Raw genomic sequence first — 23,298 nt, 5'->3', positions numbered from 1 at the left:
ACAACCCACTGCATGACTGTCCACTGCAGGTAGTAAACCCTTTTATAATGTAGTTCCAGTACATGTGACCTTATGGATCGAGGACTGTTAAATGCTTTGCTCCAACTCCAGTAATTTACACTGCCTTGCCATAATCCTACTGGCCAGTGTTTGCTCACACTCCCTCATAAGATACAACCTCACAGCTTATACAGGTTTGGGTATTTCCAAGATATCCCCTTAGGTAACAAGATGAATTTATAAACTGGTATAACATGGTTTTTGGCTCGGCAGTGTATTTCAACAAGTCATAAACATAAATAAATTGACAGCTAATACAGACTGAAAACAGGACCAGGACATTTCAATACTAATATTTATAAACAACAACAGAAGTGTGAGTTCACATTATGCACAGTATCACTATAGAATATAGTTGCTGCACTTGCTGAATGAGACACAGGGAAACAGAAAGGCATGTTTCACTGCCAAAAAGGTCAGAACCACATTAGACTAACAGACTGAGGCGGTATTATTAACTGTGAGTATGTGCCTGGAAATGGCCAAAAAATAGGCTTTAACACTGCATTTGGCAAAGAAGGACAGTTGTACAAATTCTACACAAAAAAGGTCACCTGGTAAAGCGAGTAGTTATACTCTGCTGACCTGATTACCCTGAACCCACCTGGTTGGTAGGGTTACTACAGGTCACCATGTCTAGGTCAGAGAATAAAGCTTTCAGTGCGAGACAGGATCAGAACATGCAGCAGAAAATGCTTTAAAACAAACTATGATTAGCAAAAGGACAGAGAGAACAACCAAAAACAATGCAACTGTACATTTTACCATTATCATCACATTTACCACAGCTAGGATAGGTTTCAGTGTGAGGACACTCTGATATGTTTACATGACTGAATTGTGATAAACAGTGATACATGTGGTGGAAAAGGCATTTGGCATCTTTATAGTAAATTTCTGTAGTGAGAATTATCCTGATGTGGGACATTTTTGAGTTTAGGGTGCTTCCTGTTTGAAGATTGCTCCACCCTAATCCAAGATTATAGAGTATTTTAACTTAGTTAATTATTTTACTTATTTACTGATTTATTTGAAAAATACATTTGGTGTGGGGTGTGCTATAGCATATCATACGCAATAATATTGTCAACATTTTTGAATATCGTGAATGATATTACACCCTGAAATATCCCCTAATTATCACATCAGAGCACTAATTTTTTTTGCTGTTTTTAGCAAAAGAAAAACTCACACTGTTCACATTTTCCATTATATAGCTACTATCTACTATTTTATATATTATAACTGCCCAGTATCGTTTATTTTACTTTAATCCTGGATATATAGAGATATTTGATGTGCGTTATTAGTATCGTGACATTCTGGATCATTGACTTCTGTTACAAATCTGATAAAATATTTTTTTAATATCTCAGTTAGAGGTGTGCAACATCATATTGTATGCAATAGTAAAATTTAATTTTCATTTTGTTGCAATAGTGTATTCTTGAAATAATTTTTGCTATTCAGTATTTTGTCATATCGCCAAGAGTATTGTTATCGCAAAAATACCATGAAATATCGTGCTATTATTTTAGGACCACATCGCCCACCCCTAGAAGACATAAAGCTTAGGTGTCCCACATTAGGCTAAATCACCCTACATCTTTCCCCCAGCTATGATAGGCCTTCAAGTGGTCTATAACAGGCTCTCAACAGGCCATTTTTGCAATCTCTGAAATGTTCTTGCTAACCAGCATCAAATGGAAGACAGAGTCTGGAAAGCAGCAAGTCATGAGACAAAAAGTGGGTGCTACTTATAACAAGAACAAAGGTGGTGCTACAGCTTCAAAAAGTCAAAAATGAAAGGACATAAGTAAGTCCAAATGTTATTTTGCAGTTTTGCAGCAAACGTGGACTGATCAGGTTATTTGGCTTGCTACACAGAAAATAAAATCCATCTTCGAAAAAAAGCCCAATTTATGGCTTATATTTTTTACAGCTTTTGTTTCAGCTTTAGCTTAATTTTCTGATTGAAAACTTTGACCAACAAAGTTCTTAGTCAGCTTTCATGGCTGTGTCCATCTGTCAAGGAATTCTAGCCACAACGAAGCAAAAGTATACATCTTCAGACACTGTGAACTGAGCTCACGGTGTTACACTCTTACGCTCTGAAAGTCTCCTCCTTTTATTTCCATCCGAACTGTAAATGGTGTAAATCCCAGACTCCTGCTGTCTTTTTTAGAGGCTGTTCTAATGTTCCTTTAGACTGCAGTCTCTCTCAGCATCAACCCACAGTAGATGCACCTCCAGTGCGATTAAGTGCCTGTAAGAGTCCAGCCAAAAGAGTTCCCCAGAGCACAGGTAGGGTAAAACTCATTTTGCTGAGTTTCAGAGGAATCTGAATCAGAGCTGATGATGGACCTCTAAGTGGGTAAGGGGTCGTCATCTCTTCGGCCACATTTGCATTTGCAGCATAGGACGAAAGGTGTGGCCACAAGCAGGAATGGGGAGGCCACCAGCAGCAGCAAACCAAAGCCAGCAAAAATCCCCACAACCTGCAACCAGATATAGAGAAGAGAGTTACATACATCACTGTCATTTCAAAACCTGTGTTTTTAAATCAAAAATGTTTTTTTTCCTTTTGTTTGGCTATTTGTACCATCTGTAGCAGTTTGTTGGCTATATTTTTCTGTGATTAGAATCAAAGATTCAGTTTATGGCTTGTCAAAAAGTGTCTTTTTGAATTAATATAAATGAATCAACAACCATCAAAATAACAAAAAAGTAACATCAAAGTGGAAAATACAAAAAAACGTATTACACAGATTTGTAAATCTGTGTTCATCTGCTAAATTATATATTTAACTGAACTGAGCAACCAATGATTTATAAAAGAAAATCATGAAAACTATCAGGGGTTCCCAAACTTTTTCATACCACTGTAAACAGAAAATTTTAGCAGTAAAAAAAAAAGCTTGTGATGAATGTAGCCAGAGATGGACCAGAACACTGCACACCACAAGGGGGCACTAAAGGCTTGATAATTGAGATCACCCATAGAGACAGACACAAACACACAAACACACACAAACACACACGCAAACACACACGCAAACACACACAAACACAAACACACAGTTGCCTCTCACAGACCTCTGTTTTGATCTGTCTTGGCAGTGTGATAATGAAGTCAGTAATGCAAGGTTTGATTCCAAGCATGATAAATAACATGAGTAGCTTAAACATAATAAATCAGAGGATTCTAAGGGCCAGTTTTCCAGACAGTTACAGCATTTAAAGTAGACACAGCTTTGGAAAAAAATAAGAGACCACTTAAAAATGATGAGTTTCTTCGATTTTACCAAATTGAGAACCTCTGGAATATAATCAAGAGGAAGATGGATGATCACAAGCCATCAAACCAAGCTGAACTGCTTGGGTTTTTGCACCAGTAGTGGCATAAAGTTATCCAAAAGCAGAACATGCCAAGATGCATGAAAACTGTGATTAAAAACCAGGGTTTTCCCACCAAATATTGATTTCTGACCTCTTATAACTTTATGAATATGAACTTTATTTTTTTGCATTATTTGAGATCTGAAAGCTCTGCATCTTTTTTGTTATTTCAGTCATTTCTCATTTTCTGCAAATAAATGCTCTAAATGACAATATTTTTATTTAGAATTTGGGATAAATATTGTCCGTAGTTTATAGAATAAAACAACATTGTTCATTTTACTCAAACATAAACCTATAAATAGCAAAATTAGAGAAACTGATTCAGAAACTGAAGTGGTCTCTTGATTTTTTTCAGAGCTGTATTTTCCATTAAAATGAAAATATAATCTCAGAAAAAGCTAAATTCCTGTTTGGGAAACTGACCCTATGTGTGCATGTATAACATTGCGTGTGTGGGTCGGTTGCTTGCACTTCAGGTGATTACACATTTAGCACATTTCTGAAACAGACACATAATATATTTATAGATACTATGTAAAAACTAATTCTTTATCAACAGTTCTGCAGGACCTACAAGGATGCACATGCATGTATGCACATATGCACGTACATACGCACACTCACCCTCAGCAATGCTTATTTTAGAAAGCTAGGCAATGAGGGGAGGATGAGGATTAAAGGACTAAATCCTCTGTGTGAAAACTGCCCTGTCTTCCTCTGTGCTACTGATCCCTGTGGCTGAGCCGCTAACGCCAGGCAGGCTACAGTTCTACTACTGAGTGTTATATCCTGCACTGTCTGCTACCAAAATACTGCATATTAACACACTTAAGATTGCTGTAAACTGCATACATCAGTGTATTGTCTCTAGCTGTAAACTTCATATATCTGTGTACTGTCTATAGCTGTATACTGCATATACCTGTGTACTGTCTATAGCTGCATAATACTGCATATACCTGTGTACTGTCTATAGCTGCATAATACTGCATATACCTGTGTACTGTCTATAGCTGCATAATACTGCATATACCTGTGTACTGTCTATAGCTGTATACTGCATATACCTGTGTACTGTCTATAGCCGTATACTACATATAATGACGTTAGGTCAAATAAATGTGCACTGTGTATACCTGTGTCCGATGCCAGATGACAGAGGCTCTGGAATGACCCAGTTTATTCCGACATGGTCCTTTGTCATAATGGATCAATAAGAAGTCATCCTAGAAAAACAAAGACAATCAGAAGAACCAAGCTGAGTATAACAGAAGTCAAATCACAGAAAACCAATTTAACTTTTTGTAAATATTGTATTATCTTTTTTATTGGAAAACACTGAAGATATGACACTTTGTGACTACAATGCAATGCAGTCAGTGTACAGCTTGTATAACAGTGTACACTAATGGCTGTGTGTTGAGTTATATGAGGACACAGCAACAAATGTCTAAACTGCTGGCGACAAAAGTGAGTACACCCCTAAGTGAAAATGGCCATATTGTGTCTATACTGTCATTATTTTTAGTGGCCACCACTTGGGCATGGCATTCACTATAGCTTCACAGGTTGCCACTGGAATTATCTATTACTCCTCCATGACAACATCACAGAACTGGTAGATGTTCTTTCTTTCTTTCTTTCTTTCTTTCTTTCTTTCTTTCTATCTATCTATCTATCTATCTATCTATCTATCTATCTATCTATCTATCTATCTATCTATCTATCTATCTATCTATCTATCTATCTATCTATCTATCTATCTATCTATCTATCTATCTATCTATCTATCTATCTATCTGTGTTCTCCTATGAAAATATAAAATCAAATATTGACAAAATGTGAGGGCCACTTTGCAGATCTATAATGAGAGACTTTAATCCTTCTGTTTCAATGTGTGATTCATTATTCTCCTTTCATTCTGTTCTATATTGGTCAGGCCCCCACAGGAACACCACAGAGCAGTTATTATTTGGGTGGTGCGTAATTCTTATTACTGCAGCAACACTGGCATAGTGGTGTATGAGTATTTAGTATTTAGTCATAGTGTTGTGCTGCTATGAGTGAATCAGACACAGCAGTGCTGCTGGAGTTTTAAACACAGGGTGAGAGGAGAATAACAAAGTATGCAGAGAAACAGAGGCACCACAGTCTGTAATTACAGAACTACAAAGTGCTGCAATTTGATCAGTGAAGCTGATAAGATGTTTAGTGAGTGTTGGAAAGAGGAGGTGGTCTTGACTCTGCATTATTTTCATATTAAAATAGTTAATATACTATCAGGCCTATGACAAGTGATTAGGAACTTAATGTAAAGATATTAAAGAATGGCCAAGAGCAGCATGATTGGTGGTCAGTATGACTTACATCCAATGATTCCAGGCAGTACCAGCAGAATGCATGTTTGCAGTTCTTACACATCATCTGGGCGCAGCCCTCGTCTCTCTCTATGTACACTTTACATTTCGGACAGCGCTTTATAGGAGCCTCGTCCTCTTCACTCTTACAAATGGAACTAGAGAGAGAGAAAAGAGAGAGAAAGAAAGACTGTACTACTGGAACAGAAAGGCCATTCATAACAGATTCTGAACAGTTTCAAAAGCATTGTTTGTCTTAGAACCAAACAAGGTATCATATTAAGACCAGATAACAGTGCAGTGATCACATGTATTTAAAAAAAAAAAAAAAAAGAAGAAGCCTGATTTGTGATACAGATCCCTTTTCAGCATACTGGTCAAACATGGCATATGATACATCCGAATATAATGCACAGCAGTGCTCCAAACAGTATAAAAGCATAACTAGCATTTAAACCTTGAAATAACATATTCAAAATCATATTGATGCTCCATTGACTTAAAAGGGAGAATAGTGTCTCTATCATTATTACTCTAAGCTCAGCATGCCAGAAATTTAACTATGTAGCTTTGTTGGAGCAGGCAGAACTAATGTTGTGATGTAACCAGTCAAATTTATGTGGATTCCTGTACTATGCGTCTTTTTAAGCTGCTGCTGATGCAGCATCACAGGGTAGTCAGCACTCTGGGAGGAAAGCGCAGCGACTCGGCTCAGATATATCAGCTCACAAATGCCTTGTGCTGACTGACATCTACCCACACAAAGACAGCTATCTTTGGTTGCTGATGGCAATCAGCAGTCTCCTCATCATAGTGATAATGCCTTAGTCTTCTGGACCACTTGGAGCCCATCAAATCAGACCCTTTTTATATTTGGCCTAAAAATGAGGTCCACTGACTAGCTCTGGGTTGATTGTAGTTCACTGCAGCTGGATGAATAACACCTATAAGAGAGTGCATCCTCTCTTCCTCAACCTCTTTATACAGCCAAATAAAAGATTTAAGATCAGTAGGATATTGGTTAAAACCCAACAAAACTGATTCAATAACACTCTCTCTGAAGGGTGTAATAAAAACAATACCTCAAATAAATTTAACACTCAAGAACGATGTTTCATTTGTAATGTGGGGCCTTCAATTCTACAGCTCGTAAACTGAAATTGTGACAACTGATGTGCAATGAACATCAGTGGTGAGGCTAGAAATACGTGTATATATATATATATATTATATATATATTGGCAGGTCTCAATAAAATTAATATATATTGAGTATAATACTACATTTCTGATCTTTTTTTTTAAACATTTTTTTTAGTTATTACTGATTTGCTGAGCTCTACTCGGGAGTATTTACCCATTCTCTCCAGGTAGGAAAGTGATGATGGGCAGACTGCTGCGGCAGGCCTGCCCTGTGTGCCAGTCTCCCCGGCAGGAAGAGCAGAAGCGCAGGCTGCACAGGGGGCACTGCACCAGCTGAGGCACGCGCACCTCCGCTTCTTTCAGCTGGCACACAGCCTGGCATGATGAGGATGGGCACCAGGTCCGACAGGGGTCCAGCAGAACCTCTGTAAAGCAGGCAGAGAGGAGGTGTTAGCCCCTTTAAAGGCTTTCAACTAAAATGATATTATTTCTGTTTAAACATCCTTGTTCCAGTTAATACTTTGGTTTAACGTGTCAAGCACTGTTTTACAGTATTCAAGAATGATGGATTTGGTATTTGTTTCCCTTCAGGGGAAAAATCTAGCAAAACAGAAACACAAATACAAAGACAGTGAAAAGGCTTCTTGTTCTTCACTGCACTCAGGGGAGCCACTTGGATACAGAGGTTTCAGAGAGAGCACACAGAGGAGCCTGCAATCCAAGACTCCAATCCTCTCTCCCAAAAGATCAATTCAGGAGTAACCTATATTACATCCATCTTGAAATTATACTAATAGATTCTACTATATATTGTATGATGCGTAGTACTTCTAACATGCTGTGTGGTATAGCAATAATGTTACGAAAGAAAAATATTTTTAAAATTGTAATTCTTGCACAGACACTGCTGGTCACGATTATTACCATTTACTGTGCATACGATGATTTGTATAATTAACTTTTGAAAGCATTTCTTAAGTAATTAAATACAGTGGCTCGCAAATCCATTGTACCTTTTTTTAAGTTTTGTCACCTTACAACCACAATTTTAAATGCATTTTATTAAGACTTATTGGACCAACACAACATAACCGATTTGTAAAGTGGAATGAAAATGGGGTATGTCTCCACCAGCTTTGCACATCTAGAGACTGAGGTTTTTGTTAGTTCTTTTTTGCAAAACAGCTCAAGCTCAGCCAGGTTGGACGGAGAGAGTCTGTGAACAGCAATTTCCATGTCTCTCCACAGAAGCTCAATGGGATTTAGGTCTGGACTTTGACTAGGCCATTCTAACACATGAATATCCTTTTATCTAAACCATTCCACTGTAGCTCTGGCTGTATGTTCTCTAACAAACCACTGAGGACTTTACAGAACAGGTATGTTTATACTGAGACTAAACTGTACACAGCTTGACTCTATTAGCTAATTAAGTGACTTCTGAAGTCAACTAATTGAACTGGATTTTATTTAGGAGTTTCAGAGTAAAGGGGATGAATACGTGACACTTTTCTGATTTTTATTTTATAAAAAATATTGAAAAGTATCATTTTTATTCTGCTTTACAATTATGTGTTACAATGTGAAATGTGAAAATGGATACTTTTGCAAGCCAAATCGTACAAACCCAATTTCAAAATAGTTGGTACACTGCGTAAAAAGTAAATGAGTGTAAATAAAACCAGAAGGCAATTATTTATATATCATCTGAGAATTTTTTTACCATTTCATGAAAAACACAAACTCATTTAGAACTTGATAGCTGGAATATCTTTAAAAAAGTTAAGAAGGAAGCAACAAAAGGCGGGAAAATGAAGTGACACTAAAAAAAACAGCTGCAACACAAGCAATTAGCAACTAACCTACATGAGTGGGTATAGAATATGTTGAGATTGGTAGTCCTAATGTAAACTTGACATGATAGAGGAGACTGATAGGAAACATCACCTCGCTCAAACTGTAGCCTCTTGTACCGCTGCATGACATCTGCAGTCACCATAGCTTCAATCTTTAGTTGAGATAGAGACACAGATAGAGAGAAACAAACAGATAGAGTTAGTATAATTAATGTTATATGTTTATAATAAATTATTCTTAGAATGAACTAATGCAGAAGTGATTGACAGTGTATATTCATATGTATCACAACTACAGTCAGTTGTACCTCAATCTCCTGTAACTGGCCCTGATTCGGACAGGCAGAGTCTGGACAGCTGATGCCTGTTTCCAGGCCCTCTCTGATCAGCAGCTCCACATACTGCTTTAAGCACTGGAAGAGATGGTCATGTCCGTGAGTAGCAGCCAAATACTTTACACTGAGACTAATCATTTCAGCTGGAACACAGTGCATTGTAACCTAATGTCTGATAGGGCTTTATCAGGATTAGGATGGTTGTTGCTTCAAATCCCATTCAGACCTCATTCAGGCAAGTGCATCACATTAAACTGACCTAATGGCCTAATGACCTTACACTTGAACATTTTGCAGGAACTAGGGTTTGTCACAATATTGACAATATACACTCACCGGCTACTTTATTAGGTACACCTGTCCAACTGCTCATTAACGCCAATGTTGAAACAGCCAATCACATGGCAGCAGTGCGGTGCATTTAGGTATGGCCAAGACGGTCTGCTGCAGTTCAAACCGAGCATCATAATGTGGAAGAAATTTGATTTAAGTAACTTTGAACGTGGCATTGGTGTCAGACAGGCTGGTCTGAGTATTTCAGAAACTGCTGATTTACTGAGATTTTTACGCACAAATTCTAAGGGTTTAGAGAGAATGAAAAAGAGAAAATATCCAGTGAGCTGATACAGTTCTGTGGGAGCAAATGACTTGTTGATGCCAGAGATCAGAGGAGAATGATCAGACTGATTCCAGCTGATAGAAAATCAACAGTAAATCAAATAACCACTCGTTACAAACGAGGTCTGCAGAAGAGCATCTCTGAACACACAACACATCGAACCCGGATCAGCTACAGCAGCAGAAGACATACCAGGCTGGTGGTGATGGTGCAATGCTGTGGGGGATATTTTCCTGCCATATTAGTACCAATTGAGCATCGTGTCAAGGCCACAGCCTACCTGAGTATTGTTGCTGACGACGTCTATCCCTTTATAAACACAGTGTACTATCTTCTGATAGCTACTTTAAGAAGGATGATATAACCTTTCTTAAAGCACGAACCATCTCAGACTGGTTTCTTAAACACGACAACGAGTTCAGTGTACTCGAATGGCCTCCACAGTCACCAGCTCTCAATCCAATAGAGCACCTTTGGGATGTGGTGGAACGGGAGATTCGCATCATGGATGTGCAGCCGACAAATCTGCAGCAACTGCGTGATGCTATCATGTCAATATGGACTAGATTATCTAAGGAATGTTACCAGTACCTTGTTGAATCTATGCTAAGGATTAAGGCAGTTCTGAAGGCAAAAGTGGGTCCAACCCGGTAGAAGCAAGGTGTACTTAATAAAGTGGTCGGTGAGTGTATAGAGCTATGTAAGCTCAATCTTAAACAGGCTTGCATCAATCACTGTTATCAGTACAGAAAAAATACAGTACATTAGTAAAGCTCCTCACCAGGCTGCAGAAGACACACTGGCACTGGGAGATGCTGGTCATTTTCTCCAGAGGAAACTCTCCAAGACAGAGCTTGCAGGGCAGCAGGGGCACCATTGCTCTGTCTGGGTTGGGGGTGCAGTGAGAGCTGGTCATAGCGTCTGGATCTGAGAAGCTGAAACACAGAGACAGGAAGCTCTCATGTTCTATTCATGCAGATTGCACTCCCATGCCGAACAGGCCAATCTCTAATTTAATAATGTATGAGCACCTCCTGACTATGGCATGTGATTATGCAATGTGAAATATGAAATTTTCACAAGGACAATGGACTCCTGGATTCAGTAATGCTCGGTTTCATTATGGAATTCAAACAAGATAATCTGAGTGGTCTTTACTAATAACTAATTGGTTATGGGCAAGTAAATTATGCTTTATCATTCATAAGAGGAGTTTTTGACTTAACAGAATAATAAATTCTGCATTTTCTCTCTAAATTTTGGCCACCTATACAGTGGCTTGCAAAAGTATTCATACCTATTGAACGTACAACCACAAACTTAAATGTATTTTATGGAGATTTTACATAATAGACCAACACAAAGTAGCACATAATTGTAAAGTGGAAAGAAAATGCTACATGGTTTTCAAAATTGTAATCAAATTAAAATCAGTATTCAGCCCCCTTTGATCTGAACACTCTAAATAAAATCCAGTACAATCAGTTGTCTTCAGAAGTTGCTTAATTAGAGTCCAGCTGTGTATAATTCAGTCTCAGTGTAAATACACCTTATCTGTGAAGAACATACAGCATGAGGCCACATTAGAATAAGATAGATTAGATAAATGAATATTCATGTGTTAGAATGGCTCAGTCAAAGTCCTGACCTAAATCTCATTTAAAATCTGTGGCAAGACATGAAAACTGCAAAAATCTCTGCAAAGCTGGTAAAGACAGGTGGCTTAATTAAGTATTGATGTAAGGGGGCTGAATTTTTTTGCACTTTTTTGCACATTTTTCAGATTAAAAAAAAAAAGAAAAACATGGATAATTTTCGTTCCACTTCACAATTGTGTGCCATTTTGTGTTTATCTATCACTTAAAATCACAATAAAATAAATTTAAGTTTGTGGCTGTGAGGTGACAAAATGTAAAAAGTAGAAGGGGTATAAATACTTTTGCAAGTCACTTTCAAATATGGCAAATAGGTAAAAAAACAAAACAAACAAAACAAAACAAAACAAAAAATAACAGAGTTCTTAGGGGCAGTGACCAAATTAAAGGAACAGAGCTGCAGTAACACCTGCACAACAACTACTGGTAGCACTAATGCAGCTAATACTGCAGATTGGGAATGAATGGGAATAAAGCTGATACAGTTAGACAAGTGAGAGACGCAGACAGATTTCGTTTAAACCAATCAAGTGAATATGAGTGAAATTACATAAGTCATATCAAAGGCTTACGGGAGATCTATTTATAATCTATCTAGGTTAATTCCTAATTAGACAGATCTCCATTCAGCCCAGTCTCTGGCTCATCTATTTATTTGTAACTGTTTACAAGATCTCAATCTAGCATTACACTGCCTTGATTTAAATGCTCATCATTTAAAAAAAACAATGTAAAATCGGTGACATACTCAACACTATCGATATAATATCTGATACATTTATTTTTCTACTTTATTGGCTGTTATGTAATGTAGTAGTAATAGTAGAAGTAGTAGTAATAAATGGCTTATGTAGGTTTATATATTTTATATGACTCATTGTATCTCTTAGTATAAACATCATTAAAAAAATCACTTTGATGAATGGATAGCTGTTTCTATTTAAGTCTAACATTGACAGTTAATTGCATGTGTATAAGTGTGGTGGTTGGGTGGGGAGGGATGCTTGTGGAAGTGGTGGAGTAGGGTGCATGTGGGCAGGGTGTGGTGGATGTGGGCGGGAAAGGGTGGGGTGGATGTGGGCGGGAAAGGGTGGGGTGGATGTGGGCGGGAAAGGGTGGATGTAGGCGGGACCTGGTGGGCGTGGGCGGGGCAGGGTGGACGTGAGCAGGGCAGGGTGGACGTGGATGGGATTTAAAAGGTATAGTAAAACATTATATGTTTGTAATGTACTATATTGTAACATCTGTTATCATCTGTTAACACTTCCAATAAAAAATTGATTACAAAAAAACTGTGCTTTTAAATTGGTTGCTTTTAAAGCTCTGTTGCTTGGATATGATTTTATTGTTTTAAATAAGTGCATTTGGTATGGTCAATTTTATAAACTCAGCATGAGATTGCTTATGTGCTTCGGTTCATTGTACAGCTACATAACCCAACTGCTCTTGAGCTTTAAATCAAATCAGATCAAAATTCTTCTTCAGGGTTTTCTGATGGAGAGATCAGATTCAGAGAATGTGGTTTACACTAGACAGCCAAAGAGTTGTGAGCCCAGATGTGGGCAATGTATTCAACTTGGAAATGTGATTTTGGGGAATGATAATTAAATTATTAACTCGTGTTCACTTTATGTTGTATTGAAATTTATCAGAATGATCCAAAATGTTTATTATTTATGTGACAAATGTATTATTACAAGTGTTGTATTTTCATAGATTTACTACTTATTTTATCCAAAATCTAAATCAAAAGATTTTTCCCTGTATTGAATTAATTTCAAGTCCAAACTGTGCTGTGACTCGATCCCTGAGTTCTGTGTACCTTTAGACCCATACAAATTACTGTTCTTTCTAGAACCCTGCGTTCAAGCCAAGGATCACAGAGGATCTTAGAGGGTAACTGGGGAAACATTTAATCAGCTGTATTGAATGTCAGCTGGAAAAGCACATTCACACAGCTCTTTAAAGCAGCAGCCAATAATCAACACAAAGCAGAAGCTGCATGTTCCTCCCACACAAGCTAATCACGAATTGAACACATGTCGGCCATGCCTAGATTTAAGAAACCTGATTACTTAATTACCTCAATAAAGGTGGACATGCTTAGTGTCACAAAATGCGTCATAGATTTAGCCCTCTTTCAGTCCGACTAAATATTCAATTACGATAAAAGCATCTTGAATTACATGGACTTCTTTTTCTGCACATTCTAGGTGCATGTGATACATTCAGATCAGCAGGACACTACAGGACTGCAAGGGCAACAAAGCCCTGAATGCTTCATTATCTAGACTCTCCAAGTCACTGGGCTGGATCTGGCAAACAAGTGAACACTGCAGTGCTGCTATCAAATAACTGCCCTATTAATACAGATGTTATCACAGTGGAACATTCGGAGGGGAAGGGCTTCTCAGAGAAAATCAGCGTTCTTATTGCTGAGAAGCTTCTGCAACCCAAGGGGGATTTTTTTCCCCTCATCATCTCGGTTCACTTAGAGTTCACGGTCCTGCGTGCAGTAACACAAGCCTTTCACTTTGTGAACTCTTGCATAACTCATATTCTCTCAGAATTCACTAACATGATATGACCATGGAGAAGAAAGATGAGAAGAGGTGAGCAGGTTCTTTGGATCTTAAAAGCTTTAAAGCACATTTAGCTCATTGAGGGGCTCTGGGTGTGACTATAATATAACCTGATGAGCATGATAAAAAGTGAGCAGCAACCTTTTAACCCTCCAATGTCAGATTTCAAACCATTAACTACATGCCATAAAAAAAAGTCTTTGTAAATTCTTGTTTTTTTTTTAACTGTGTATGTCACATTAGCTTCACTCCTAACAATCTATAATGTGTGACATTGTGGCATCTTTAACAGTAATAACTGCAATTAACATTGCTTATAATTTCTTGTTGTTGTGGAGTAATTTAAGCTCAATGGTCTTAGAACAATGTCTTCCGTTTAGATGTATTTTTTTGTCATGAACTGCTTATTTAAGATTTAGACACTGCATCTAATATAGGATCAGCTCAGGACTTTGACCACTCCTCAACACATATTTTGATTCCTCTCAGCTTTTCTCAGCTGGCTACAGTCTCCTCAAGCTGCACACCACCTTGATAAGAGACTGATGTAAAAGTAAAATTAAGTACGTCTTTACATTTTTATGCAGGAATAAAAGGGTCTAAAATGATCTACAGAACTAGCCTCACTTTAAAACAGGTATTTCACATTTCACATCAGCAGTTGAAAAATGACAACACTGTGCACACACACATACACACACACAAAGCAAAGGGTCTTGACTACAGTGTGTTAAAAAAACTGGGAGCTAAATGGCCAGGTAGGTTAGTGAGACAGGGATATAAGATAACAATACGATACGAAAACAATCTAATCTAAACTGTGCATCTGTATTATTCATACAAACACAAAAACTGTATAAGAAATAACCAGATCGACACAACCACAATTTAATAGTAAACCTTTAGGTTCAGGAAGCTGAATTCTATTTTAAAATTTAGTTTATTTTGTTAGACACTAAAGTAGAGAATAATCCTATTAATAATTTTTATAATTACTGACATATTCTTGATGAATACAGAGGGATTTCTACAGTACTTAAAATGTTCAGTGCATCAAAATGTGGCATTAATCTTAACTTACCAATCTTGCATCACTACATGTGGGGCAGTGCTTGTAATGTGACTCATCAGAACCGATCTCAGTGGAGTTCAGCAGACAGCAGGGGTGATTCTGGCCTGGCAGAGAGCGCTGCATCCATTACATCACCTGCCTTTTACCAGGTGCCAACAAAGCCATCTGTTCAAGAGAAAGAATTAGGAGGTGAAATAACTATTAGACAGAGTCAGTGACAGAGTCAGTGTGTGCTGAGACCAATTTTTTTTATGTAATTGAAGATATGGATTATTTTCCTTCAACCTGACAGGATCAAATCAGATGTTTAAATATATATATATTCTTTTTTTATGCACTACAATGTTTGTAGTGAGGCTCGGGGTACTGAAATAAATACAGAATTTCACAACTTGTTCAGTAGAATAGTAACCTGTGTGTAGGAACTGTTCTTTAGACTGTTTCTACAGGAGAGGGTGCTTCTTTACTGTTTACCTGATCACAGTATGGTGAACCGACTGTATGCAGAGTACTGTCCAAACTGAATGTAATGGTTTTCCTCAAGCATCATTATCATGCTTTCCATAATGGACTCTGGTGTCCTCACCAGTCTCTGAAGGGACCTGTGCTTACAGGTGGTGCAGCAGCTATACCAGACAGTAAAGAAGCCTGTGAGAGTCTCTGTATGATACTATTTTATGACTGTAGAACTCAGCTCCATTGATTTATAAAGGAAGGTGGTTCCTGTAGCTTCTTATTTATACCACATTTGGGCTTTAATCAGGATCCCTAGAAATCAGCTGAAAAGAGGTGTGGTTTGGATCCTTGTCTATAAGCTTTGAGCTGAGTTTAAGTTGTGAACAATAGGGTTGAACGCTGAGCTGCAGTCTAAAAACAGCATTCTTATTTATGTATGTGTTTTATCCAAGTGAGTAATCACAGTGTGTTCTGTCAGGGAAACAAAGACCTTTTTAAGCGAATAATAATAATAAAAAAGCTAATTTAAATTGATCATCAGTATCAGAGAGTGGTAGTCATTCACGTAGGTGGCTGCCTTAAAGCACCTTATAGGTAGGTTTAAGGGCTCATTTACACTCTTTTTTTTGTTTGGCAATTAATATTGTCTGTTTTAAATTGTGTATCTGTTACTGATCACATACTACCGGCATACTTTAACTTGGTATAGACGTTAAGCAATATCTCCACTAGAGGGCAATTCAGACAAACATTTCTGTTGTAAACAACTTTCTTTTCAGGAAGAGTTTCTTCTTTGTTGTCCATGTGGTCCATATTGGTTACTATGCCCACATAATTTCGAGAGGTACAGCTATGCTTTGTCCATGTCTGTAAGATTTTTGAGAATGAGCACAAATATGCATGAAAAGTGTACAGAAAGAAGGCACAAAACACACTTGCAAGGCACAGGCCACTCATAGCTTATGAAGAAGTGCTGAGAGTCACATATACTGGATTCCAGTGGTGTGCAGTGAGGCCTTCAGAGAAGGGGTGACAATAGGTGCATGTAAATCATTACATAATATTTAATCAGGAAATATATATCATAGGTATTGTAAACTATACGCATATATTTTATAAATTAACAACAAAAAAAAAAAAAACAGCAACTAATTCAAATAATTAATCTGCGTTTTCCAGTTTCTATTGGACTCTTATCTGACTGACAGCGGTTTTATCCAATCAAAGCTTTTTAAAATGGCTTTTGCCCCCTTGTGTCTGCGTGACCCTTCTCCCGATTTTGAGAAGGGTGTAGTAATGAGTATATTAGCAAAGTTGCAGGACAATCCAACCAATCAGATTCATGATTTTCACTCTGAGGGCGGAGCCATGACTGTCTAACCCCTTCTCGGCGCTGTGCTGAAGGGGCTACCCACTGCTTAGTGTAAAACGGAGCGCATGCTGGATTAGTTCAATAGTTAACTAACTATCATGGAATTGCAACGGTAAATGAGGAAAATATTGGGTCATATCATATTAAAAAGCCCTTTTAAAGGCTGCCATTTAATGTGAAACTAATTAACAATACTAGGCCACCTGACTGGTGAGTTTTTGTGTGTACTTAATGCTTTGGCTGCCCTGGCGTCTTGTAGGCATACAAATGAGTGATTTTAAGCATTGATTTTGTAGTTTGTGGCTGTATTTTTGGGCTGTTAATGTGCATTAAGCTCATATAACCAATGTAATTAATCTGTATTAATGTTGAGCACAAACAGACTTCAGCTAAAAAACTTTAATTGTTTGTCAAAAGCTTTAAGGACACAAAGAGTCTGCCGTATCCTTAGAGGCATATCTTATACTTGTGATATATTCTTTTATCACTGTCCTTTAATTCTTGGATTTTCTACTCAATCTGCACCAATGACGAGAGCATAACTAAAGAGCTCATGTAGCTGAACTGTCTGCTTTCTTAGGGCAGCACAGGGTTATTTCCAGAACGCAATCTACGCACAGGAAGTCAGCTCTGCCTAAGGAAACAGCTCAACTTCCTGTGACTGGTCAGCAAACATATGGTGTTTTTTCAGTGCTAGCCACGCTAACCCCATAGCTCTGGCATCAGTAGTGTTTACAACAAACAAGCCATGGAGAACAGCTCTTTGCATGCTAATCTTATGTAACAGTTATGTAATATTAAATGCTGAGATTAAACACATGAAATATAAATCACTTGGTGCTTTAGGGTGATTATTGTAACATGCACCCAATACACACTTGCAAGAGATAGGCCATTCATAGCTTACTGAAAAGAACTGAGAGCCACATACACTGAATGAGATAAACATATTCAGTGATCACACTGTATTTCACATATTTCATGAAAGAGATATAATCTGACCAGTTAGCTGATTGCATGACAGTGATAAGATATAATCATATAAGCCTCAAAATAATAACAAATCAATTATTTCATCTTTTTGAGATTATACTAAGACGAAATCATACACCACCTTAAATATTATTGTGGTAGTTACATTTTTGTAATGGCATGAAAAGCAATGATTAACCTGATTAGATTCTTTGGCACAAACAAATTTAGTGCAAAACAAAGTAGGCTAATCTACATGCTAAAGAAGTCTGTGACTCCAGTGGGCAGATTAGCCATCCAGAAGAAAGTAGATAAACAGTCTGATTCATAGCTGTGGATTACACTGTTTTCCTTCAGCTCATAATTTATGAAAACTTCTATTTGCTGAAAATGCTCTTTTTGTAGTTGATACACATTGAAGCTAACTGATAAATTTGATGTATTTGTGTTCTAACCTATTTTTAGTCAGTCCATCAATTCTGGTTCTGTATAAAAGCCATTAGGTCAGTATAACAGTTTACTATATTTGGGTGTTATTACCATATCAAGTGTTTTTGTAGATTTACAGGACAAAATGTCCTTGCTAGTAATATATACAGTACTGGAACATGGTTTATTAATACACAATAGTGGAACACCTTTTTGTAAAGGTTCTTAGCCATCTACAGCACATGTTCCATAATAGAACCATTTAACCAGGCTATAAATATCCACTGAAACTGGGAGGTGTCATGGTTCCACATGCACACATTTTGTTAATTAGAGAATCCTAATAATTTCCTTTGAGGAATTACTTTTCTGTTGCCACAGTACATGAAACCTATCATGGTATTACAATTTTAGAAGTTTAATTAAATTTAATTCAAAATAGCACTTTTAAACAAATGAGTATAGATGATTGGCAGATTGGTAGATCAGCACAGCAGTGCCAATATTACATGCACAAGCCTCAAGTGTATTATTGCAGTTATACCACGGTTTCATTAATCACTGTTATTTAAAAGATTTTGAGTTAAAGAGGACGAGAAAATATGATCTGTTTGGTTATAAACACTCTGCAAGTTAAAATAGTTCCATTGCTGCTCTGTTTGTAGCTGTGCTGTAAGAGCTGCGTTGTTGCTAGGTTAGCGTGGTGGCCTCTATTATCGGCCATTTCAGTCAAAATTGTGGAAATCTAAGCTCACTGTAAATAAACATAAGAGCTTTACTCACCCACATAAACAGTTTTCATGAGAGAAATCTGTGTAGATTAAAGTCCAGCGCTCGTTTGAAGTTTGTTTACTTCGGCTCCCCCCAGCGGCAAGACCTGCGGAATTACAAGGGTTCCCTATTTTACATCCAGCTTAAAATACCCCATATTAACTGAAAAATATATACACTTAAGCTTTTATTTTAATAACAACTCGTAACCTGATATTGGTGGCTGATAATGTGTGTAATAATGCATATTTTTTAATCGCTGGGCTTAATTATTTGTGTGGACCGCGTCTTTGCCTGTGCAGCCTATTGGAGACATGGCGTTTCTGCACTGTATCTATGGGATCCAGCGGCTCCCAGTGGTGTATAATGATATCACGTTTGGTTGTATTTGGTTTGTAAGAGCTGCATCGTTGCTAAGTTACCTGTATGTGGCGGAGTAATACATGGAGAGCTTCGGTTACAGTGCATTACCAGCTGATAATGTCACTCATAAAATGTCTCTCAGCAAATAACATTGCAGGGTCGGAAATAATTATGGTATAATCAATAATATCACCAATTAGGACTAATTATGCTTGTAATAAAACCTGTTGATATCTACAGTACACACAGTGAAGCATACTGTTGAGTAATGTATCAAGACAAGAACATCATGTCAGTCTGAGGTGAGGGCCAGGTTTAGAGGTACACTATAATACTTGTTTGTTTGAGTGAATGCCTGTGTGTGCGTGTGTGTCTGTGTGTAAAATCTCATTTATAATACACATTATAGAAAAAAGACCACATCCTCACAAAATACAAAAACAAACTTCTATGTGTGTGCACGTAGAAGAAAGACTGGGGTCTGGCAGGCACAGTATGTCCCGGATGCAAGAAGCCCCAGTGCTTCTCATGAAAGGCACATTCAGATCAGTCCAGCTGCATTATGGTGACTCTAATGGGGCTCTGTGTGGGCCTGGTGTGGCAGTGGGCTTCAGGACATCACTAGGTCCTAACTACACCATTACTGTCCCACTGTGTGCGGATCTTACTGAAATCAGGATTAGGGTGTGAGGATCTACCTTTCACCTTTCAACTCCAGACAAAATCAGACAAAAGATACACAATTTAGCCATTTAGGAACTTCTATCAGAGAGTAATTTGTTGGATCAGGTGCAGTCAGTTAGGGTTGGAGGCAAACTATGCAGGAAAGGCAGATTTTAAGAGCAGGCCACAGTTATACACAGTTTAAAAAGAGTCTTTTTTAAGACTTCTTGTTTAAAAGTCTTTGATGCATAACAAACCAAACAGCCTGACAATTTGAATTGATGAATATTTGTTTCTTTATGATGAAGAACCTCTTAAATAGGTCCACCATTGTTGAATCAAACAACCTTTTTAGTAATATACAGAACTTTATGTCCTCTTAAAATTTAGTAGAACATTAATTGATGTGTGTGATTGGCCAAAATGTTACATGCAGTTGGTCAGTATTCTAGAAGTACTGGCATTATCCACAGTATTAAGTAGTAATGTGGGAAGAATTTAAATAAATTATCATATTATTTATATAATTGATTAATAATACCATGACTAATAATATAATGTAAATTAATCTATTCAAATAACTATAACAAGTTTTATATTGACCAGTCCTGTGTGTAAAGAAGCTTTAAATGTCTAAAAACTTCTAAATAATGTTAAGGCCCTAAAGTATTATTGCTTGAACTGTTCATCCAAGCCAGTAGAGATGCTGGCCCTATACAGCACCAAATGGGGATCACTACAAAATTTCAGTATAGTGCAGTATCCCTTGTTTATAAAAGGATACAGAAACCACTGGACTCATTTGGGATTTGCAAGCAGTAATTTTAGAAAGCCAGTCCTGCATCTATAGCAGTGCAGACTGGACTAGCAAATTTGGGATGGATTGAACTATCAAGCAAAAACAATCCACAACTGCTGACTCTTTATTGAGCTAAAATGAGGGGAGTCTGCACTGAATAAACATCTAGCAGCAATTCATTCATTTATGCAAAGCTTTATTCTCAGGAGAATAGAAGCAGAGGTAAAAATCTCCATGTACAATATTTATTCAAATTTGTATCGTAAAGGAAAATCATTCCTATTCCATTAAAAACTTGACTACTGAGCCTTTACAGCTCAAGACAAGCTTTTTTTTGCTGGTAGCTGGTATCTTGTGGTTTAAGCTGGTCTTTGATGGTCAATGTGATAAAAAGATGGTCAACCGGAAGGAAACTTTCCCTATACTGGTTAGCAAACAAGTTAACCAGCTTTTGACCAGCATAGTGTAGAGTGCATTTAATTTGGGACATGTCTGATCGTTGTGGTTGACCAGCTTGGTGATTTTGTCTATGCTGATCAACCAGTCCTATCATATTGGTTGACCAACTTGATCATGCTGGTCAACCAGGGCCTTTCTGGTCAAGCTGGTCAATCAAACCTGGTCACACTGAATGTTTAGCTTTGTTATGATCAGCTCAATCTTAACATACCCTGTGTTGTTCAGAATCTAAGGTGGTCAATTTTCAAAAAATAAACTTTTTATTGCTCAGAACTTTTAGACATTAAATTTGAAATACATATACCTATACATATCTTAAATAATCCACCTTACAGCACAGAGTGTGAACCTGTGTCCATTCTTCTCACCTTATTTACAGACTGTAGGAGTGCTGGGTTATTGCTAAATTATTGCGCTAAACTAGACAAACTAGAGATAAACTAGCTAATTTTAACAGTGTGTTTTTATTATGCAGGTCCGTTTCAAACATGTTATCCATTCAAATGCTTAAATTAAACGTATTATGCTCCATATAACTTATTCAGTGCTGACATGATTTCTATTTCTAGTATGATGTTGGAATACAAGTTATTGTTAGAAATTGTGTTATTTGTGTTACATCAGGATTTTTATCTTAACATATTTACAGTCTATGTTTTCACAATAAAATAAATAATGAATAAGCTGCTCGCTGAATTTATCTGATTCAAAACTGAATTTTGGTATCAGTATTCAGAAATGGGTCTGAGCTCTGCTGGGTTAATAAGCTTAGGTAAACACTCTGTGCAGTACTCAGGTGTTTCTTTACTGAGTTTATGTCCATATATTGTACGATAAGTCAATAACACTAACGTCACTAACGTTACTTATTAATTAGTTAGCCCAGCTGAGACATATCTGAGATAATCAGAGCAGATACTGAGCTGCTACCTGTTGTTGTGTCTTTAAACACACTGAAGGTCTGGTTTAGAGGCTCTGGAGGAGATTCCTGAGTTCCAGCAGCTATTTTACACTTTATTAAAGCTGTAATAAAGGTAATACTGATCTAGTTGTGCTGTATTTTCCTCAGCGGTGGCCCGGTGGGTCTTACCTCGGTGTGGAGGAGAGACTCGGCTCCTCAGCGCGGTCTGTGCTGTTCAGAGTCAGAGAGAGAGACAGAGAGAGGGAGAGGAGGTCCTGGATCCGCTGCTGCTCCTCCTGCAGGATCTGTATCAGTACAGCGGCGGCTCTCGGAAGATCTGTACAGCTGGAGCCCAGAGAAGCTCTGCTGAGAGTCAGCTGCTCGCTGTGACTCTCTGGAGCAGCGCCATTCGACTGACTATGAACCAGCGAGCGATCCCACAGCGCACCTCTCAGTCCGGCCGGCAGGGGGCGCTGCTGCAGCGCGGCGCTCTGACACAGAACTACACCCGCTGCTCTGATAATACAGACCGCGCGGTTACAGATCTCCCCCTGCTGGACCACCAATGAACCTACAGCCCCCCGCTGTTCTCAGAGATCTCAGTATCAGTATAATATATAATAATCAATATCGTGCCAGTATATAGCTGTTCCTTCACTTTAAAGTCCTTTTTGTACATTTTGCCATTTTAAATTATATTTAAAATTGTATTTGATGTGTGAGGCTGAGCTTTTAGACTCGTCCCCAGTGCCGCCTGATTAAGATTTATTTTAATTGGTTCAATAATAATTATAAGTAAATTATAAAAAAAAAAAACATTGCATTTAAAAGGAAGACACTACTGCATACTTTAACTGTTAATAATATTAAAAAGTTAATTTTAATAATATTTCACATAATGTCTCCATACTAAGCTAATATAAAGTTTACCTGTCATAGAAAAATACCATGATAATTAATAAATGTAATAAATGTTAGTAGGCTGTCAATTGATAAAAAATAAACTAATTAATCACACAGTGCTGTGATTAT

The 23,298-nt window shown here is 37.6% G+C and overlaps 1 protein-coding gene across 2 annotated transcripts; it reads right to left on the bottom strand.

Annotated features, from left to right (window-relative positions):
* Nucleotides 1-337: 337 nt before the first annotated feature.
* rnf144ab (ring finger protein 144ab) lies at nt 338-22,717 on the bottom strand. 2 transcript variants are annotated; one of them, XM_007260833.4, is made up of 10 exons: nt 22,456-22,717; nt 19,094-19,187; nt 15,091-15,246; nt 10,554-10,707; nt 9,127-9,231; nt 8,910-8,970; nt 7,177-7,387; nt 5,831-5,978; nt 4,599-4,688; nt 338-2,558 (listed from the first exon to the last, which is right to left on the bottom strand). In XM_007260833.4, the coding sequence occupies exons 3-10, from the start codon at nt 15,135-15,137 to the stop codon at nt 2,427-2,429; spliced, it is 948 nt and encodes a 315-aa protein (XP_007260895.3). In that variant the 5' UTR covers nt 15,138-15,246; nt 19,094-19,187; nt 22,456-22,717; the 3' UTR covers nt 338-2,426. The 2 variants fall into 2 exon arrangements, with proteins under 2 accessions (XP_007260895.3, XP_007260896.3); XM_007260834.4 differs by lacking the exon at nt 19,094-19,187.
* Nucleotides 22,718-23,298: the final 581 nt, after the last annotated feature.

Source organism: Astyanax mexicanus, chromosome 1 (assembly GCF_023375975.1).
Source record: "Astyanax mexicanus isolate ESR-SI-001 chromosome 1, AstMex3_surface, whole genome shotgun sequence".
In the NCBI taxonomy this organism is placed as follows: Eukaryota; Metazoa; Chordata; class Actinopteri; order Characiformes; family Acestrorhamphidae; genus Astyanax; species Astyanax mexicanus.
Note: the sequence above shows the minus strand (reverse complement) of the source record. Positions and strands in the feature narration are given on the sequence as shown.

Excerpts from the sequence above, each read along its gene's own strand:
- rnf144ab (XM_007260833.4), bottom strand. The coding sequence starts at position 15,137 with ATGAGTCACATTACAAGCACTGCCCCACATGTAGTGATGCAAGATTG. Across the intron at positions 7,388-8,909 it reads GAGGCTACAGTTTGAGCGAG|AGGTTCTGCTGGACCCCTGT; the intron begins GTGATGTTTCCT and ends CCTGCTTTACAG. Across the intron at positions 4,689-5,830 it reads ACTGCCTGGAATCATTGGAT|GATGACTTCTTATTGATCCA; the intron begins GTAAGTCATACT and ends TTGTTTTTCTAG.